This window comes from Neophocaena asiaeorientalis, unplaced genomic scaffold (genome assembly GCF_003031525.2).
Source record: "Neophocaena asiaeorientalis asiaeorientalis breed wild unplaced genomic scaffold, Neophocaena_asiaeorientalis_V1.1 scaffold84, whole genome shotgun sequence".
In the NCBI taxonomy this organism is placed as follows: Eukaryota; Metazoa; Chordata; class Mammalia; order Artiodactyla; family Phocoenidae; genus Neophocaena; species Neophocaena asiaeorientalis.
The window spans coordinates 398,534-416,434 of NW_020173656.1; the positions used below are offsets into that span (position 1 = coordinate 398,534).

At 36.6% G+C, this 17,901-nt stretch overlaps 1 protein-coding gene across 1 annotated transcript in view; it reads right to left on the bottom strand.

The window, feature by feature from the left end:
- The window catches only part of SMC6 (structural maintenance of chromosomes 6), a 73,497-nt gene that overhangs the window by 30,470 nt on the left and 25,126 nt on the right, over nucleotides 1–17,901 (bottom strand). Inside the window, exons 9-16 of the mRNA XM_024747811.1 lie at nucleotides 14,470–14,589; nucleotides 14,269–14,367; nucleotides 10,911–11,057; nucleotides 10,564–10,652; nucleotides 9,990–10,154; nucleotides 9,399–9,577; nucleotides 8,130–8,334; nucleotides 4,512–4,626 (exon numbers count right to left, since the gene is read on the bottom strand). Coding sequence (XP_024603579.1) covers nucleotides 4,512–4,626; nucleotides 8,130–8,334; nucleotides 9,399–9,577; nucleotides 9,990–10,154; nucleotides 10,564–10,652; nucleotides 10,911–11,057; nucleotides 14,269–14,367; nucleotides 14,470–14,589 — 1,119 coding nt within the window. The remainder of the gene's footprint in view (nucleotides 1–4,511; nucleotides 4,627–8,129; nucleotides 8,335–9,398; nucleotides 9,578–9,989; nucleotides 10,155–10,563; nucleotides 10,653–10,910; nucleotides 11,058–14,268; nucleotides 14,368–14,469; nucleotides 14,590–17,901) is intronic.

Below are 17,901 nucleotides of genomic sequence, written 5' to 3' on the forward strand. Positions count from 1 at the left end.
TGAGGTGGGTTCCCTCTATGCCCACTTCCTGGAGAGTTTTTATCATAAATGGGTGTTGAATTTTGTCAAAAGCTTTTTCTGCATCTATTGAGATGATCATATGGTTTTTATTCTTCAATTTGTTAATGTGTTGTATCACATTGATTAATTTGAGTATATCAAAGAAGCCTTGCATCCTGGGATAAATCCCACTTGATCATGGTGTATGATCCTTTTAACGTGTTGCTGGATTCTGTTTGCTAGTATTTTGTTGAGGATTTTTGCATCTATATTCATCAGTGATATTGGTCTGTAATTTTCTTTTCTTGTAGTATCTTTGTCTGGTTTTGGTATCAGGGTGATGGTGGCCTCATAGAATGGGTTTGGGAGTGTTCCTTCCTCTGCAATTTTTGGGAAGAATTTGAGAAGGATGGGTGTTAGCTCTTCCCTAAATGTTTGATAGAATTCACCTGTGAAGTCATCTGGTCCTGGACTTTTGTTTGTTGGAAGATTTTTAATCACAGTTTCAAGTTCATTACTTGTGATTGGTCTGTTCATATTTTCTATTTCTTCCTGGTTCAGTCTTGGAAGGTTATACCTTTCTAAGAATTCGTCCATTTCTTCCAGGTTGTCCATTTTATTGGCACAGAGTTGCTTGTAGTAGTCTCTTAGGATGCTTTGTATTTCTGTGGTGTCTGTTGTAACTTCTCCTTTTTCATTTCTAATTTTATTGATTGGAGTCCTCTCCCTCTTTTTCTTGATGAGTCTGGCTAATGGTTTATCAATTTTGTGTATCTTCTCAAAGAACCAGCTTTTAGTTTTATTGATCTTTGCTATTGTTTTCTTTGTTTCTATTTCATTTATTTCTGCTCTGATCTTTATGATTTCTTTCCTTCTACTAACTTTGGGTTTTGTTTGTTCTTCTTTCTCTAGTTCCTTTAGGTGTAAGGTTAGATTGTTTATTTGAGATTTTTCTTGTTTCTTCAGGTAGGCTTGTAGAGCTATAAACTTCCCTCTTAGAACTGCTTTTGCTGCATCCCTTAGGTTTTGGATTGTCATGTTTTCATTGTCATTTGTCTCTAGGTATTTTTAAATTTCCTCTTTGATTTCTTTAGTGCTCTGTCTTGGTTATTTAGTAACGTATAAAATAACCTCCATGTATTTGTGTTTTTTACATTTTTTTTCCCTGTAACTGAGTTCTAATCTAATAGCATTGTGGTCAGAAAAGATGCTTGATATGATTTCAATCTTCTTAAATTTACTAAGTCTTGATTTGTGACACAATATGTGATCTATCCTGGAGAATGTTCCATGCGCACTTGAGAAGAAAGTGTAATCTGCTGTTTTTGGATGGAATGTCCTATAAATATCAATTAAATCTATCTGGTCTATTGTGTCATTTAAAGCTTGTATTTCCTTATTAATTTTCTGTTTGGATGATCTGTCCATTGTTGTAAGTGAGGTGTTAAAGTCCCTCACTATTATTGTGTTACTTTCGACTTCCTCTTTTATAGCTGTTAGCAGTTGCCTTATGTATTGAGGTGCTCCTATGTTGGGTGTATATATATTTATAATTGTTATATCTTCTTTTTGGATTGATCCCTTTATCATTATGTAGTGTCCTCCCTTGTCTCTTGTAACATTCTTTACTTTAAAGTCTACTTTATCTGATATGAGTACTGCTACTCCAGCTTTATTTTGATTTGTATTTGCATGGAATATCTTTTTCCATCCCCTCACTTTCAGTCTGTATGTGTCCCTAGGTCTGAAGTGGGTCTGTTGTAGACAGCATATATATGGGTCTTGTTTTGGAATCCATTCAGCGAGCCTGTGTCTTTTGGTTGGAGCATTTAATCCATTCACATTTAAGGTAATGATCGATATGTATGCTCCTATTACCATTTTCTTAATCGTTATGGGTTTGTTTTTGTAGGTCCTTTTCTTCTCTTGTGTATCTCACTTAGAGAAGTTCCTTTAGCATTTGTTGTAGAGCTGGTTTGTTGGTGCTGAATTCTCTTAGCTTTTGCTTGTGTGTAAAACTTTTGATTTCTCCATCAACTCTGAATGAGATACTTGCTGGGTAGAGTAATATTGATCGTATGTTTCCCCCTTTCATCACTTTAAATATATCATGCTACTCCCTTGTGGCTTGTAGAGCTTCTGCTGAGAAATCAGCTGTTTATCTTATGGGTGTTCTCTATTATGATATTTGTTGTTTTCCCTTGTTGCTGTCAATAACTTTTATTTTTCTTTAATTTTTGTCAGTTTGATTACTATGTGTCTCGGCATGTTCCTCCTTGGGTTTATCCTGCCTGGGACTCTCTGTGTTTCCTGGACTTGGGTGACTATTTCCTTTCACATGTTAGGGAAGTTTTTGACTATAATCACTTCAAATATCTTCTCTGGTCCTTTCTCTCTCTCTTCTCCCCTGGGACCCCTGTAATGCGAATGTTGTTACATTTAATGGTGTCCCAGGGGTCTCTTAGGCTGTCTTCATTTCTTTTCATTCTTTTTTCTTTATTCTGTTCCACAGCAGTGAATTCCACCATTCTGTCTTCCAGGTCACTCAACCGTTCTTCTGCCTCAGTTATTCTGCTATTGATTCCTTCTAGTGTATTTTTCACTTCAGTTATTGTATTGTTCATCACTGTTTGTTTGTTCTTTAATTCTTCTAGGTCTTTGTTAAACATTTCTTGCATCTTCTCAATCTTTGCCTCCATTCTTTTTCCAAGGTCCTGGATCATCTTCACTATCATTATTCTGAATTCTTTTTCTGGAAGGTTGCCTATCCGCACTTCATTTAGTTATTTTTCTGGGGTTTTATCTTTTTCCTTCATCTGGTACAAAGTCCTCTGCCTTTTCATTTTGTCTTTCTGTGAATGTGGTTTTCCCTCCACAGGCTGCAGAACTGTAGTTCTTCTTGCTTCTGCTGTCTGCCCTCTGGTGGATGAGGCTATCTAAGAGGCTTGTGCAGGTTTCCTGATGGGAGGGACTGGTGGTGGGTAGAACTGGGTGTTGCTCTGGTGGGCAGAGCTCAGTAAAACTTTAATCCTGTTTTCTGCTGATGGGTGGGGCTGGGTTCCCCCCCTGTTGGTTGTTTGCCCTGTGGTGACCCAGCACTGGAGTCTTCCTGGTTCTTTGGTGGGGCTAATGGCTGACTCTGGGAGGGCTCATGCCAAGGAGTACTTCCCAGAACTTCTGCTGCCAGTGTCCTTGTCCCCGTGGTGAGCCACAGCCACCCCCCACCTCTGCAGGAGACCCTCCCACACTAGCAGGTAGGTCTGGTTCAGTCTCCTATGGGGTCACTGCTCCTTCCCCTGGGTCCTGATGCACACACTACTTTGTGTGTGCCCTCCAAGAGCGGAGTCTCTGTTTCCCCCAGTCCTGTCAAAGTCCTGCAATCAAATCCTGCTAGCCTTCAAAGTCTGATTCTCTAGGAATTCCTCCTCCCATCGCCAGAACCCCAGGTTAGGAAGCCTGACATGGGGCTCAGAACCTTCACTCCAGCGGGTGGACTTCTGTGGTATAAGTGTTCTCCAGTTCGTGAGTCGCCCACCCAGCTGTTATGGGATTTGATTTTACTGTGATTGCGCCCCTCCTACCATCTCATTGCGGCTTCTCCTTTGTCCTTGGATGTGGGGTATCTTTTTTGGAAGATACCAGATACTGGTGAATCCCAGTGTCTTCCTGTCGATGACTGTTCAGCAGTTAGTTGTGATTCCGGTGCTCTTGCAAGAGGGAGTGAGCGCACGTCCTTCTACTCTGCCATCTTGAACCAATCTTCCTGATAGGTTTTATTTTTAAATTCTAATATTGCTATCCACTAAAGTTAAAGATTTTAAGTACTTTTTCACATGAAAATATTTACCTTAAGAATCTTATTTTTCATAGAAAAATGAAATCTTATTTTTTCTAAATGTCTTTTACACCCTAGAAAAGATGTGAGCGAAAAGCAAATTCCAATAAAAGATTAGTACACTGAATTATGTAGGGAAAGCCTGGGAACATTTAGTATATTACCTCCTAGAGGAAGTAAAAAGAGGATTAGGCTTAACTGAAGCCTAATCAACCTTCCTTGGAACAGACCTTTACAAGAGGACTTCATTATTTTCTTTCAAGTATCTGTCTAAAATATGAGAGGGCCAAGCCCACAAATAATTACAATATGAACTTGCAATTCACATATACACATTTGGATGACTGATGTCATTGCCTCTCAGGTTCCATTAATGAGAAAAAGAGACTCTGTTTGTACTAATTACAGATTTGTTTTGAATTCCCTTGTCTCTTCTCAGCAAATTTATGCCAATAGATGAAACACAATATTGGTGATCTAATCTAACAAGTACATATCAATAGAAATATGTATACTGATGAAGAATAAACATTGATTTATTTTACAGAACTCAAAGTTTCTTTAAGAAAAAGAATTCATAAAATATCAAGTACTTAAGCAGAATAGGAATTTATATAACCAACCTCAGTTTAGGAAATTTAGAATAATATAAAATGCAGCAAGCATCTGGTCTTACTTTGATCAGCAGCACTGTCTCTATGCTCCTCATGTCAATTAGGCTATTTGTGACAACTGCATTATCTATTTCTAAAGCTGTCAGAACTGTTGGGAACTCTGGATGATAAGCAGCTCTAGGAGACAAAAATATATAAGGATTAACTTACCAAACAGTAATTACATATGTATATTTTTAAAATGGGTGACGAGATGATGGATAGTAACAAGACGTGGAAAATATGTGATAATGTTTGAAAACATCCGTAATAGGTCTATTTTATTTTATTAGCAAACATTTATATATTACTATGTGCCAGGCACTGTTCTAAGCATATCATAAATACAGTTGACCCGTGAACAACACGAGTTCGAGCTGCATAGGTCCACTTATATGTGGATTCTTTTTCAATGAATACAGTATGCACTGCAGTATCTGTGGTTGTCAGAATCAGCAGATGCGGACTGTGGCTACAGAAGACCAAGTATGGGGCTTGAGCATCCACAGATTTTTATACCCACAGAGGGATATCCCTGTGGAAACCTGTATTAGCTCATTGAATCCTCAAAACAACTATATGAGATAGATAATATTATTCGCTCTATTTTTTTTTTTCCAAATGAGCTGCAGAGAGTTTAATAAGTTCCCCAACGTCATAAAGGTAAGAGGTCAGGCTAGGATTTAAACCAGGCAGCTCAGCTCTAGAACCCAGATTCTCAATCATTATGTCCTATTGCCTGTTATACTTAATCATTACAATTTTCTTAAATCTTATACTCTATCATACAAACATAAAAGTCATTTAATTAAAACACATTGGGAAAAGGCAATGGCATTCTTACTGCTTTCTTAGTTCTAGAATTCCAAAACAAAGAAATATCTTTGTATATATGTTTTCCACTTATTCATTCATTAATTCAACATGTATTTACTGAGCACCTACTATGTGCAAGATGCTGTTCAGAGTATGAGGAGATAGCAGTAAACAAAACAGACTACATCCTTCTCCCCATGGAGCTTACACTCTACTGAAGGGAGACAGAAAAATCAAGAAAAAATGGCATACTGTGCTTTTAAACACAGAAAGGGTCAGGAAAAGCCTTACTAAGGTGTCAACAGGCAGACACCTGAGGAAATGGGAGTAACATTAGCATACTGAAGAAGAGCATTTCGTGCCCAGGGAGCAGCATTTGCAAAGGCCCTAAGAGGGCTGTTGGAGAAGCCGGGAGGCCAGTGTGCTGTGGTGGACGAGCAGTACTGGGAGTGCTACTGGACACAAGGACAGGAGAGATGGCAAGAGGATAGGTCATGTGGGTCCGAGAGGTCGCAGTTAGGCCTAAAGAGGATGAGAACATACAGCACGATTTGAGCAGAGGAATGACATGGTCTGACTTTACTCTGGCTGTGATATTGAGAGTGTGGATGGAAGGGAACCAGAAGCAAAACTCACTTGAGCTATGATAATGGCGTGAACCAGGGTGGCACTGCAGAAGTGTTTAGATCCTGGATACATTTATAAAGTACAGCTAGTAGGATGTGGGATGGCAGAAAGAAGTCAAGAATGACTGAGGTTTTGGCTTGAGCAACTGAAAAATGGAGATGGGGATGACTATAGGAAGAGCAGTTTTTAGGGTGGATCTCAGGAGTTTGGCTTTTAGATATGTTAAGTTTCAAATGTCTTTTGGACATCAAGGTGGAAAATATAAATTGAATGTATTATATTCTGGAGTTCAGAGGAAAGAGCCCAGCTAGAAACATAATGTGGTGATCATCAATGTATAGACTGTATTTTAAGCCATGAAACTGGATGCGTTCACCCAGGAAGTAAGTGCTGGGAGTAGGTGCACATGGAGAAGAGGTCTGGAACACTGATACTGGAGGTTCCCAAGTGAGGAGAAATAAGCAGAAGACATTACAAAAGAATACCTAGAGATTTGGGGAAACAAGAAGAGTGACATCCTAGGGACCAAGTAAAAAAAAGTGTTTCAGGAAGAATTAAACGATCAGCTGAATCAAATACTGCTGGGAGGTCAAGTCAGCGAGTAGGAAGGAAGGACGACAGGACCAAGCGAAGCAAGGCTCACTGGCACCTGGACAAGAGCTGCTCTGGTATGTGATGAAGCTATAAAAACTTGACTGGAGTAGGTTCAAGAAAGAAGGGGAAGAGAGAAGTTAGTGACACAGACGACTCTTCTGAGAAGTTTTTCCTGTTAAAAAGAGGCAGAGAAATAGGATAGTAACCTTAGGACAGAGTTCAAGTGGAAGTAAAAACAAAGATAGGAAAGAATAGGGGATGGGCGCTCTAGAAACATCAAGCAGTGCCAATGAAACAATGCAGGGAGTGAGGGGAGAGAGGATAGGGAGCCCGAGTCTAAGAGGGAAGGGACGTGGAAGGGGATTGTGGTGAAGCATAGGCTCTGGCCAGTCCACTGAAAGCACAGGTTTCTATGCTAGGAAGGAGCAAGTATTTTGGAGCAGGCACATGCCACTGCTAGACAGCGCTGCTCCCACCAGCTTGCTCTAAAGCACCCAGTCACAACCACCCCTTCCTTTTGCTCTACTTCCCTGGGATGCGCTTCATATTTAGTTTATATCACAATTAGTTGCCCGCTGAGAGATGCTGTAACATCAGTCGAGGAAAACTAAAAGTAGGAAGGAATAGTAGCAATAATGTGTCAGTAATGAGACAAGGAAAGGACAAGTATGGAATAGGCTCACTAAACAACATAATGTAGAAAGCCTAAAGAGGACGAGAGGGACAAAGGAAAAACCGCACATCAAATTCTAGGCGAACACAGTGAGCCTCACTGGTAAGAGGAATTAGGACAAAATGATTTGATGATCCTAATTAAGCTCAGAAGAAAGCTTTAATAAAAACGTGATTTATAAAGCCAAGTAAAAGGAAAAATACCACAATCAAATTAAATATAGAAAAAACACGCTTAAAATGAAGGGCATTTTTAAAGTTTCCAAATATAAGGCAATTGAAAAAAGCAAAAATTGGATTTATAAGAAAAAGTGGAGTGGGAGAGAAAAGAAATTTTAAAACAATCTGTTAATAGGAATATATATATATAGGAATATATATACATAGGAATATATATATAGGGATATAGAGAGAGGACTATATATATGTGGGAACACACACACACATACGCGTATATCTTTAAAAGTAAAGTGATTAGCTAGCCAGCAGCTAACAAAGAAGGCAGTTTGGGTGTGGTGCCCTTGAGGTTTGTTAGGGTCATTAAAGAAAACAATCACAGCTCTTTATGGAATCTGTAAACCACCTAAAGTTGAACTGTGAGTAATGAGTGCCAAAGTTCTTCCGTACACCCTCCCTCTTAATGTGGCCAGGTATGCACCATTTCCCTCTTCAGTACAATTTCTAAGCCACACAACATCTACTTCCCAGTATGTCTCCCCAAACAGATCTCACGTGAGGACCTTAAAGGCAGGGAGTATCTCTCATTTATCTATGTATCTCCAATGCCTAAGATTCAAATTAAAGACGTGGCTTGATGGAATTTTACAAATCAGGAGTGTAGATATGGTTAGCATTAAAAATGTTTTAACTCTTTCTGAGCTTGCACGTAACTAAGCGAAACCAGAAACAGTATTTAATTACTGATGCCTTACCTGTGTCTTACATCATACTCCACAGTCCGAAACTCAGAAACTATTATCTGTGGCCGTGAGGTCCCTGGTGAGTAAAACCTTTTCATCAGTGCCTGAAGCACTCTTTCATCAGCATGATTATGGCAACAATAGGCTTGCAGAAGTCCTTTCAAGCAAGATTCAATGGCCAAAGCAAGCTCAGTGTCCCGAAGATGAATGCAAGCTCCTAAAAGTGAGAGAAAATTATTAAAAGCCCATAAATACTTGAAATGTTAATGTAACTATCTTTATAATAGTTCATAAATGACTTTAAAATATTTTCATATGAAGCAATTTAAATGATATTATAGATCTCATTTTAACCAAATGGGAAATACCCCATCCCACTGGATACAATGGGGAGAAAACCCACCAAGTCCTGTGAAAAGCTGTCTCGCTCTGATGTAAATCAACAGTATTTTTCCTATGTGTATATATATATATAATACTATTCCAGCCTCTGAATGGTGTTTTGAAAATCAAGCCAAAAGGGTTATAGACTCTTCACTATTTTCTGTAAAACTGATTAATACTGAAATTTTAGATTTAGAGAAGGAAAAAAATACCTCATCTATTGAAATGGATCCTGGTATAGACGCACATGTCATTTAAATGAAGAGACATTACTACAATACTTAATACAGTACATAATACTGTACTTATACAGTACTTTACTAAAAAAGTATATTTATAGCATCACTTTCACCTAATGATGTACAGAATTAGAGATAGCTCCTCAGAACTCAACTGATTTTTTTTTCTCATGTATATATGAGGATAACTAAATAACCTCAGGCTTATAGTTGAAAGAGGACTTAGAAGTAATGTTGTCCAAACCTAAATAGAAACTTAAAAAGACAAGTCATTTTATCAAGTTTTACACAAAACTCAGGTGATTGGCCTTTTAACTATATCTTGATATCACTGAATTTTCCTACTAATCAATTACATGCAAATTAGTTCATTGATTTATTCGTTCAAAAAAAAATCAAAAGCAGATTATTCAACTCTATAATTACTTTTCCTTTTCCTAAGTTCTCTTTCTTTTGGCTTTTTTATGCTTAAAATATACAAAAGCAAAGTTACAAAGTTTAAAGTGATTTTATCATTATGTCTTAAAATATGTACAAAGTCTACATGTAACTACATGGTTCTTCGATAACAGCGTTTTAAAATTATATTCAATAGACTCCTTCCAGAAAATAAAAATGTACTTCTAATTTTTATTATATACTAATTGTTGACAAATACCTAAAGGGCCTACAGGTTTACAGGTAAAATGCCCCCGTCTGTAAGCATCATCTATGGCTTCCAGAAGAGCTGGAACATGAGGGCCAAATCTTTTCAGTCGATCAGTTTTACTGTCTTTCAATTCTTTCAGTTGCCTCTGATTATAGTTCAGTGTATTCTTCACATCTAACTCTTCTCTCCTACAAAATACAAGTGGAAAAACAAAACAGATATGTGATACAGTTAAACAGAAATACTCAGTCTTTCCCCCTAATACCTGCATACCAGTGAATGACACAGCTGCCCTAAAAACTAAAAGCGGATTTTTTCATTTTTTCAAACAACTGTGTTCCCAGGAAAAAATAGTCAGAAGACCTCAAAACTTAGCATGGAAAAAAAAAAAAAAATGCAATCGTGATGAGGACTAGAAATCCCAGAAACTGTCCAATTCTACAGGTTTAAGAAGTCTTATTAGGAAAGTGATTTTAAAAGATCCCTTATTATGAGGAAGAAGAAGAACAACAAAAAAAACATGTATTCTCTTTTCATATAAAGAGGAAAACTAGATGATTTTCAAATAACTGAAAAAAGTATAAGAATGTGGACACTTACTTAATTCTGGTATGTTCTTCTTTGTCCTTTTCTACGGCTTGCTGAAATTGTTCGATCTCTTGATTGACTGAACTTTCTTGATCCTGTAAGACCTTTACTCTTTCTTTTAAGCAAGATAATTTTTTTTGCCTTTCCAACCGTTCAGGTTCCAAAGACTGATCAGCACTAATGGTAAATAATACAAAGTGGAAAATGTTCAATGAAAAACCTAACATTTAAAAAACATAAAGCAGGGCTTCCCTGGTGGTGCAGTGGTTGAGAGCCCGCCTGCCGATGCAGGGGACATGGTTTTGTGCCCCAGTCCAGGAAGATCCCACATGCCGTGGGGTGGCTGGGCCCGTGAGCCATGGCCACTGAGCCTGCGAGTCCGGAGCCTGTGCTCCGCAATGGGAGAGGCCACGACAGTGAGAGGCCCGCGTACCGCAAAAAAAAACAAAAAACAAAAAAAACAAAACATAAAGCAATGTGATAAAATTCCTTTAGCAATAATACAGAAAATAAAATATTCCATTTCAGCTGGATTACTTTATTACAAAATGAGATAACTATGAAAATTGCAAAGTAACTATCTTACCTTTTTCTCAGTTCTTCAATTCTTTTGCAAAGCTGCTCATCATCTTTCTTTAATGCTCTATACTCATTTAGGGAATGGTTGTATAAAACCTAAAAAAAATTAGAAATACTTTAGTAAAATGAAAACACAAATACCCCATTCAAGACCACTTTTGCCAAATTGTCAAATCAGAGGTTGAATATATGCAGAAATATATTTTTAAAACAACATACATATATAGCCATATGAAATTATTACATTTTCTAAAGTCTGAAAGCAACACAATCACAAAAACCTCTACTTTTAAAAATAAATGAACAGTATTTATAGTTGATATGCAATTTTTAATACTGGAAAATTTCTCTCACCTCAGCTTCATTATAGGCCCTTTTCTTAGAAGTAAGATCTGCTTTCAATGCCATACATTCTGGTGCTCGTGCATTTGTCTCTTGACTAATCTTTTCTAGTTTATCTTGAATATCCTTGTACTTTTTTTCTGCTTCATTAAGTCTGACCTTTAAGAAAATAACATCGTTGGAGGATATTTTATTTTTCTCCAATAAACAGAAAAAATAAAAAAATAATTGTATATGGTTCACATTTCAAATAAACTTAATTTTGCTCTAACTAAACTTGAGACATTAATTAGGTAAACAAACATAATTATATAAAGTGTTAAATATGTATTTTTTAATTGAAATATTGTTGATTTACAATATTATGTTAGTTTCAGGTGTATAGCAAAGTGATTCAGTTATACATATACATAGATATATATAGATAGGTACATATCTATCTATTCTTTTTCAGATTCTTTTCCATTATAGGTTATTACAAGATATTGAATATAGGTTCCCTGTATTATACAGTAAGCCCTTGTTGTTTATTTTATATATAGTGGTGTGTATACATTAAACCCATACTCCTAATTTACCCTTCACCCCTTGCCCCTTTGGTAACCATAAATTTGGCTTCTATGTCTGTGAGGCTGTTTCTGTTTTGTTAATAAGTTCATTTGTATCATTTTTTAGATTCCACATATAAGTGATATCATGTAATATTTGTCTTTCTCTGTCTGACTTACTTCACTTAGTATGATAATCTCTAGGTCCACCGATGTTGCTGCAAATGGCAGTTATCTCATTATTTTTTATAGCAGAGTAATATTCCAGTGTGTGTGTGTGTGTGTGTGTGTGTGTGTGTGTGTGTGTGTGTGTGTACCACATCTTCTTTATCCATTCATCTGTTGATGGACACTTAGGCTGTTTCCATGTCTTGGCTATTATAAACAGTGCTGCTATGAACACTGAGGTGCATGTATCTTTTTTAATTAGAGTTTTCATCTTCTTTGGATATATGCCTAGGAGTGGGATTGCTGGGTTGTATGGTAACTCTACTTTTAGTTTTTTAAGGAACCTCCATACTGTTCTCCATACTGGCTGCACCAATTTACACTCCCACCAACAGTGCAGGAGGGTTCCCTTTTCTCCACACCTTCTCCAGCATCTATTATTTGTAGACTTTTTGATGATGGCCATTCTGACTGGTGTGAGGTGATACCTCATTGTAGTTTTGATTTGCATTTCTCTAATAATTTGAAATGCTAAAATATATTTTAATTCCACATTTAGCTTTCCAATAAACGTGCTATCTTCTGGGGATACAAAGATATAGTAACAACTGTCTTCAAGTAACACAATTAAAGGGAGACAGACACAATTTAGCAGAGAAACAAACATGCAAATAGATCATGCAGTTTGGACGCAATAATGCTTAAGTAGGGTATGTATATTTGTAATTGTGAAAGCACAAGGAAGAATTTATAGGTCTGTCAGAAAAAGTTAGGAATACCTTCAAAGAAGCATTTGAGCTGAAACTTGGAAGATTAATCAAAATGTACCAGGAAAAAAGCTGGGGAAAGGTGTTACAGGGAGTTGGAAAAGCATGTGGAAAGGCATTAAAACCATTTTAGGAATTAAAATTATTTCTGGAGCTTGAACTGACAGGGTAGTGGTGGGAGATGAGATGAAGGGGTAGAAGGGCTTTGAATTCCATGATCAGCTAACAACTTAATCCTCTAGATAACAGGGAAACAAGATACGAAACTATATGTAAATCTATAACGAAACTATATGTAAATCTATACATACAATCACTTTGGAAGCACATGGAAGGCAAGGTAAAGGGAAAAATTAAAGGAAATGATGTCAGTAAGAAGTTAATGTAATGTTCTGGGGACAAAAATAATTAGGGACCAAAATGTCGCACTGAAAACAGGAATAGATTAGAAGGGGAAAATATGAGAACTATTCAGATCAGAGATCAGCAAATTTTTTCTAGAAAGAGCGAGATAGTGCATACTTCAGGCTTTGTGAGCTATAAAGTCTGTCACAGCTATTCAACTAGAAATGCTTGCTAAGTTTGAAGTGTCTGGAACATGTAGGTAAAGATGGGAAGACAAATATTTGAACCAAGTGCTCAGGATAAAAGTTTGATTAGGAGATACAGATTAGGGAATTGTCAATATGTAGGCTATTTAGGAAACATTATATAGAATGGTAGTGTAGTTCTGTTATTAAGACATCAGTAGTATAATCTCTATGTTTTTTATAAAAGTTGAAGTTGGTCTAGGTGTTATACAAACTAAATATAATTCATCTATCTTCAGTTTAAATTAGGTTAATACAAGTTTAAAGTCTGCTTTAGACGCTATTTCTTCAGAAACCTTCCCTTCAATAGTTATTCTATAATCAATAAACAAGCATATACTATGTGAAAGGTTTTATGTAAGACATGGTGGGAAGGATATAAATATAAGATAGTCCAAACCCTCCAGAAATTTACCATTTACTACATAGCATGCCCAAATACTTAAGTAGAGCAAATAGCCACAGAACTAAATATCATCCAACCTCAAGATTTTCCTTTCCCTACTTGAAAAAAAAAATGAGTGTTTATTACTAAGACTGGATTTCACTTTTAGACTGGGGAATATCTAAAGAGGAAAGCAACAAGGTCTTCCCCTAGACAAGGTAAGAAATGAAACTGAGAAGAATTGAATGAAAATTTCAGAATATTCTCTCAGAAATGAAAATCTAAGGTGAGAGAGGTGGGTAGGGTTGAATTTCCATTTACTACCTGAAGAGGGAATATAAGAAATTCAGTCCAGAGATCACTAAGTAAATGTACTGTCTTCACCATTTCTGTTACTTTTACACATTCATCTATTACCTTTCATGGATTAATGTTATAACACTTAAAAGGAAAAAGACTGACCTGCTTATCTTAGGGGTAGACAGGAAAAAGTAAGGTGGGAAAGATTACACCCTGTACTACAACTAAGCCTGGGAGCCAGAAGCTCGTAAGCTAAGTAGAACAAAATACTAAGATGTAAGTCAGTCACACTGAGTACACTGGGGATCCTATAAAGAAAGAAAAGGCTAGGAGATCTACTTCCAGCACGACGGCAGAGAAATTCCACAGTGGTGGCTGTACAACCCTGTGAATATACAAAAGAAACAATGAACTGTAAATTTTAAATGGGTGGATTGTTCGGTATATGAATCATATCTCAATAAAGCTGTTAACAAGAGAATGGCAAGGTAAATATAAAGAGCAGGGCTGCTCTGTGGTACAAAGTTCCATGTGGAAACCCTCAACAGAAAATTACTCCCTTTACTTACCCCTCAACCAACTTCTATCTCTGTATAAAAAAAATATAATTACCTGCTGTTCTTCCATTTTCCTCTCAAGTCTAGCAGCACGATCTTCTCCAATTTTGATGTTGTCTCTGATAGCATTCAGTTGTTTTTCAATTTCATTGACCTAAAAAGAAATTACATAGCAAGTCACATATAAGACTAACCACAACCTAGTATATTCTGTATATTACAAATATGTGTGAATAGGTAATTAAGTGAAAATTACCACTGCCCAGGCCATTTCATGTTTCAAGTATTCCAGATTGGTCTTCATTGTACTTAAACCAGCAATACTCTGAAAACGTTCTTCTTTCTCCAAACACTGGCGCTTTAGTTCAGTAAGTCGCTTAAAAAAAGAAAAAAGAATATATTTCTTAACAACATTGAAGAGACAAGACTTTCCGCAAATGTATTTCTTTTGAATACTGCCTAAACAAGTACTGAAAAAGATGTGCTAGGAAATGACTTCTTTAATTAAAGCAAAAATAAAAAATATTTTTGGTTCTTTGGTATACTTTTACTAAGTACAATTATTTTGTTAATTTCTACACTATAAAAATGACCAGATACTCTTCAAATGAAGAAGAGCAAAGGAATAAAAGTTTCAAGACCACACAAGTATAGACAAAACTCAGTTTCTATCAATTCCCTACCTGATAGACAGACTGGACTGTTCTCCTAGGCAAAATATACCCAGGATCCATTCCAATCATAATGTAAGGCTCAAAATGAATTTATTTCTAAAAATCAAATGTTACATTTTTTCTTATCCAAGTTTTCTCTTAATAATTAATCAATAAAGCAAAAACCAACTCTAGTGACGTATGAACAGCTTCTAAAGCTGCACACCTGGGTTGACAGCCTCTCCTCTTCATTCATGGTTTCCATGTTCAACTAGGGTCTTCACTATGGATCTTAGTGTGTTTCCCTATCCAAGTCACTTTCCCATCCTTCAGGATTATTTCAATCCATCATCACTCTCTTCAAACCTCATATAACTGCCACCCTAATCCCTTACTCATTCTCCCTGATGTCTATTTCACAGAATTCAGAAGCTATCAGAAAGAAACCATCTCCAGTGTTCAACAACCATATATATAAACCTAAAGCAGTCTTTTCCTCCTGCTAAAACGGAAGAGGTGGCTTCATAATACTTAAGTCCAGTCCCTATCTCTTACTTACATCCTACTCACCCCCCTTCTGCCTTCTCAAGAGGTCTAAATCAGTTGATTTTTCGTCCCATCTTTTTCATCTTTTTTCCACTTACTCCTCCTCACTGACTCCTTTCCATGATCATATTTAAAACTTTACTTACTTATCTTTCCAATTTACAAACAAAACCACCAATATCCACCCCTGGACACCACCTCTTCCTCTAAAAGCCGTCTTCCCTTTCCACCCAAGTTTCATGAAAATTATCTCTAGCTCTTCAATTCTCTCTGGCTTCTGTTTTCACCACCACCCTACATGTCCACAGAGCACTGGCCCAAACCATTTCAAAGCTCTTCTCTACACTACCACTGCCACTACCCTAACTTACATCATCATCATCTGTTTGAACAACGGTAATACCTTCCTTATCGAAGGTGTTACCTTCAAAGAGAGGTAACACCTTTCCTCTCTGTTTGTTCTTTCCTTACAGCAGTTCGCTCTCTTCTGCAGCAGAGTGATCTCCTGAAAATATACATTTAGTCAAGCCATCCACTTCCATGTGTTGTGCTGCCCTGAGGTTTTACAAGGTCTTCCACAGTCTGGCCTCTTAACTCTCATGCTCGTGTTCTCTAATTTGGACAATGTAGAATTCTTTCAGCTGTTTAAAACCACCACGTGCTCTCTTGCCCAAGACTCCATTCATGCTTATTTCTTGGAATGCACTTCCTCACTCTCACCATCCTTTGCCTGGTATCATTCACCCTTCAGTTCTTACCTTAGACATTACTTACTTAACGGCTATACCTCTCCCACTGCCCCTGCCTTGTCCCTAACCCCTGTTGCCAGTATCCTATTAAGTGCTTTTGCACAAACTAATCTTTAACTCCTTTAGTAGTGCTCACTATAGTCAATTATCTACCATCTGCTTTCTGCTGAATAGTTAGGTGTACGACCCCAAGAATCCTGGTATGTATTTGCCATTATATGGTCATGACCAAAGCCCAATGCTAGCAGGAACTTAATATTTGATGGCTGAATGACTTCCAGTTTCTTTTTTTTTTTTTTTTTTTGACTTCCAGTTTCTAATCTTCACATTCTATTTCTTTTTTTTTGACTTTTTCATTTGTATCTCCCACTGTATCCTTTTTTGTTGGCTTGGGGTTTTTCTTGTTTGTTTTTTAAATTTTTATTGAAGTACTGTTGATTTACAATGTTGTGTTAGGTCACATTCTACTTCTTAAAGATTAAACTATTCAAATCCAGAGCTTATTTTGAGAATATAGTGCATGTAATTAATTAGGAAGAAATTTCCTATTAAGTGCATATTATGCATAAGCAACTCTGATACATGATATAGGGATGCGCTTCTTAAACTTCATAAACAAAGTATCTTCAATCGCTTACGACAAAGTATACCATGAAGAAAGTGGGTATTTAAACACCAAGCTGTCTGAAGCAAACAAATTTCTTCAAAGTCCTGATTTATTGTTTTTAAAATAATAGATGTTAATATATACTATGTACATTTGCTTGAATATACAATATTTCCTTTCCCCAATAATAACATTGACATTCCAATAACACTGATACTCCATCATCAATTCTGTGGTTTATAGTACATCCTTGCACACTATCACATACCCCAGGTTTGAAGAAATAATGTGGGGAATAAAAATAAATATACTCATCTTTGCTTTTTCTGTTTTCACTTAATGAACCATATAACTATAAACCCAATTTTAAATATGTATGCCTCAAAAACTTGAAGTAAAAAGGTCAGTGTAACGTCTAATAAAGTTGACTTGGGTCAATCATTAATACAATTCTATCTCAAAAGAACATGCTAAAAAGTTGCTGAAAGCAACTGACTGTATAAAACTGATTAAGGGACAAAAGAAAAAGATACAGAATCATACAAAAATTGGTGGGACTTAATGTACTGGATGAACAGCTGAAACATAAAGCCTTATAACTCTGAGATCTCTGATTATCAAACAAAGGTTTGCTCTTCAAGAATCAGAAGAAGAAAGCACAAGAACAAACTATAGCAGATGTAAAAACAAACCTAAGTAAAAAAGTCACATTGGCTTGAGTGATTTCAAATTCAAGCACATTCACATGGCTGCCAAGCTGGTGAATACTGATGTGACAGCTGCTACCAAGCTATCAGTGCTTAAAGAATGTTAACATTTTACCAGTGTAATGAAAGAGTTATCTATTGTATACAATGATAAATGCATATTACGTTTAATACCAACTTGAGGCTTGTGCTTATTTTCCCATCAAAAGAAATATAGTTTTTAAACTACTTCCGAGTGGGAATCAGTGATATCTTATTGTGGAACTAAGGGATAAGTATGTTAGATACTACCCCGTCCTCTACTTTATAGCCTCATAGAAGAATTAAGACATGGACATACCCATTATTATAAAACAAAAAAGTAAAGGCTAATAAACACCCTGAATGTAAAAAATCACACTTGTTATAGTTGATAGAATACTATAA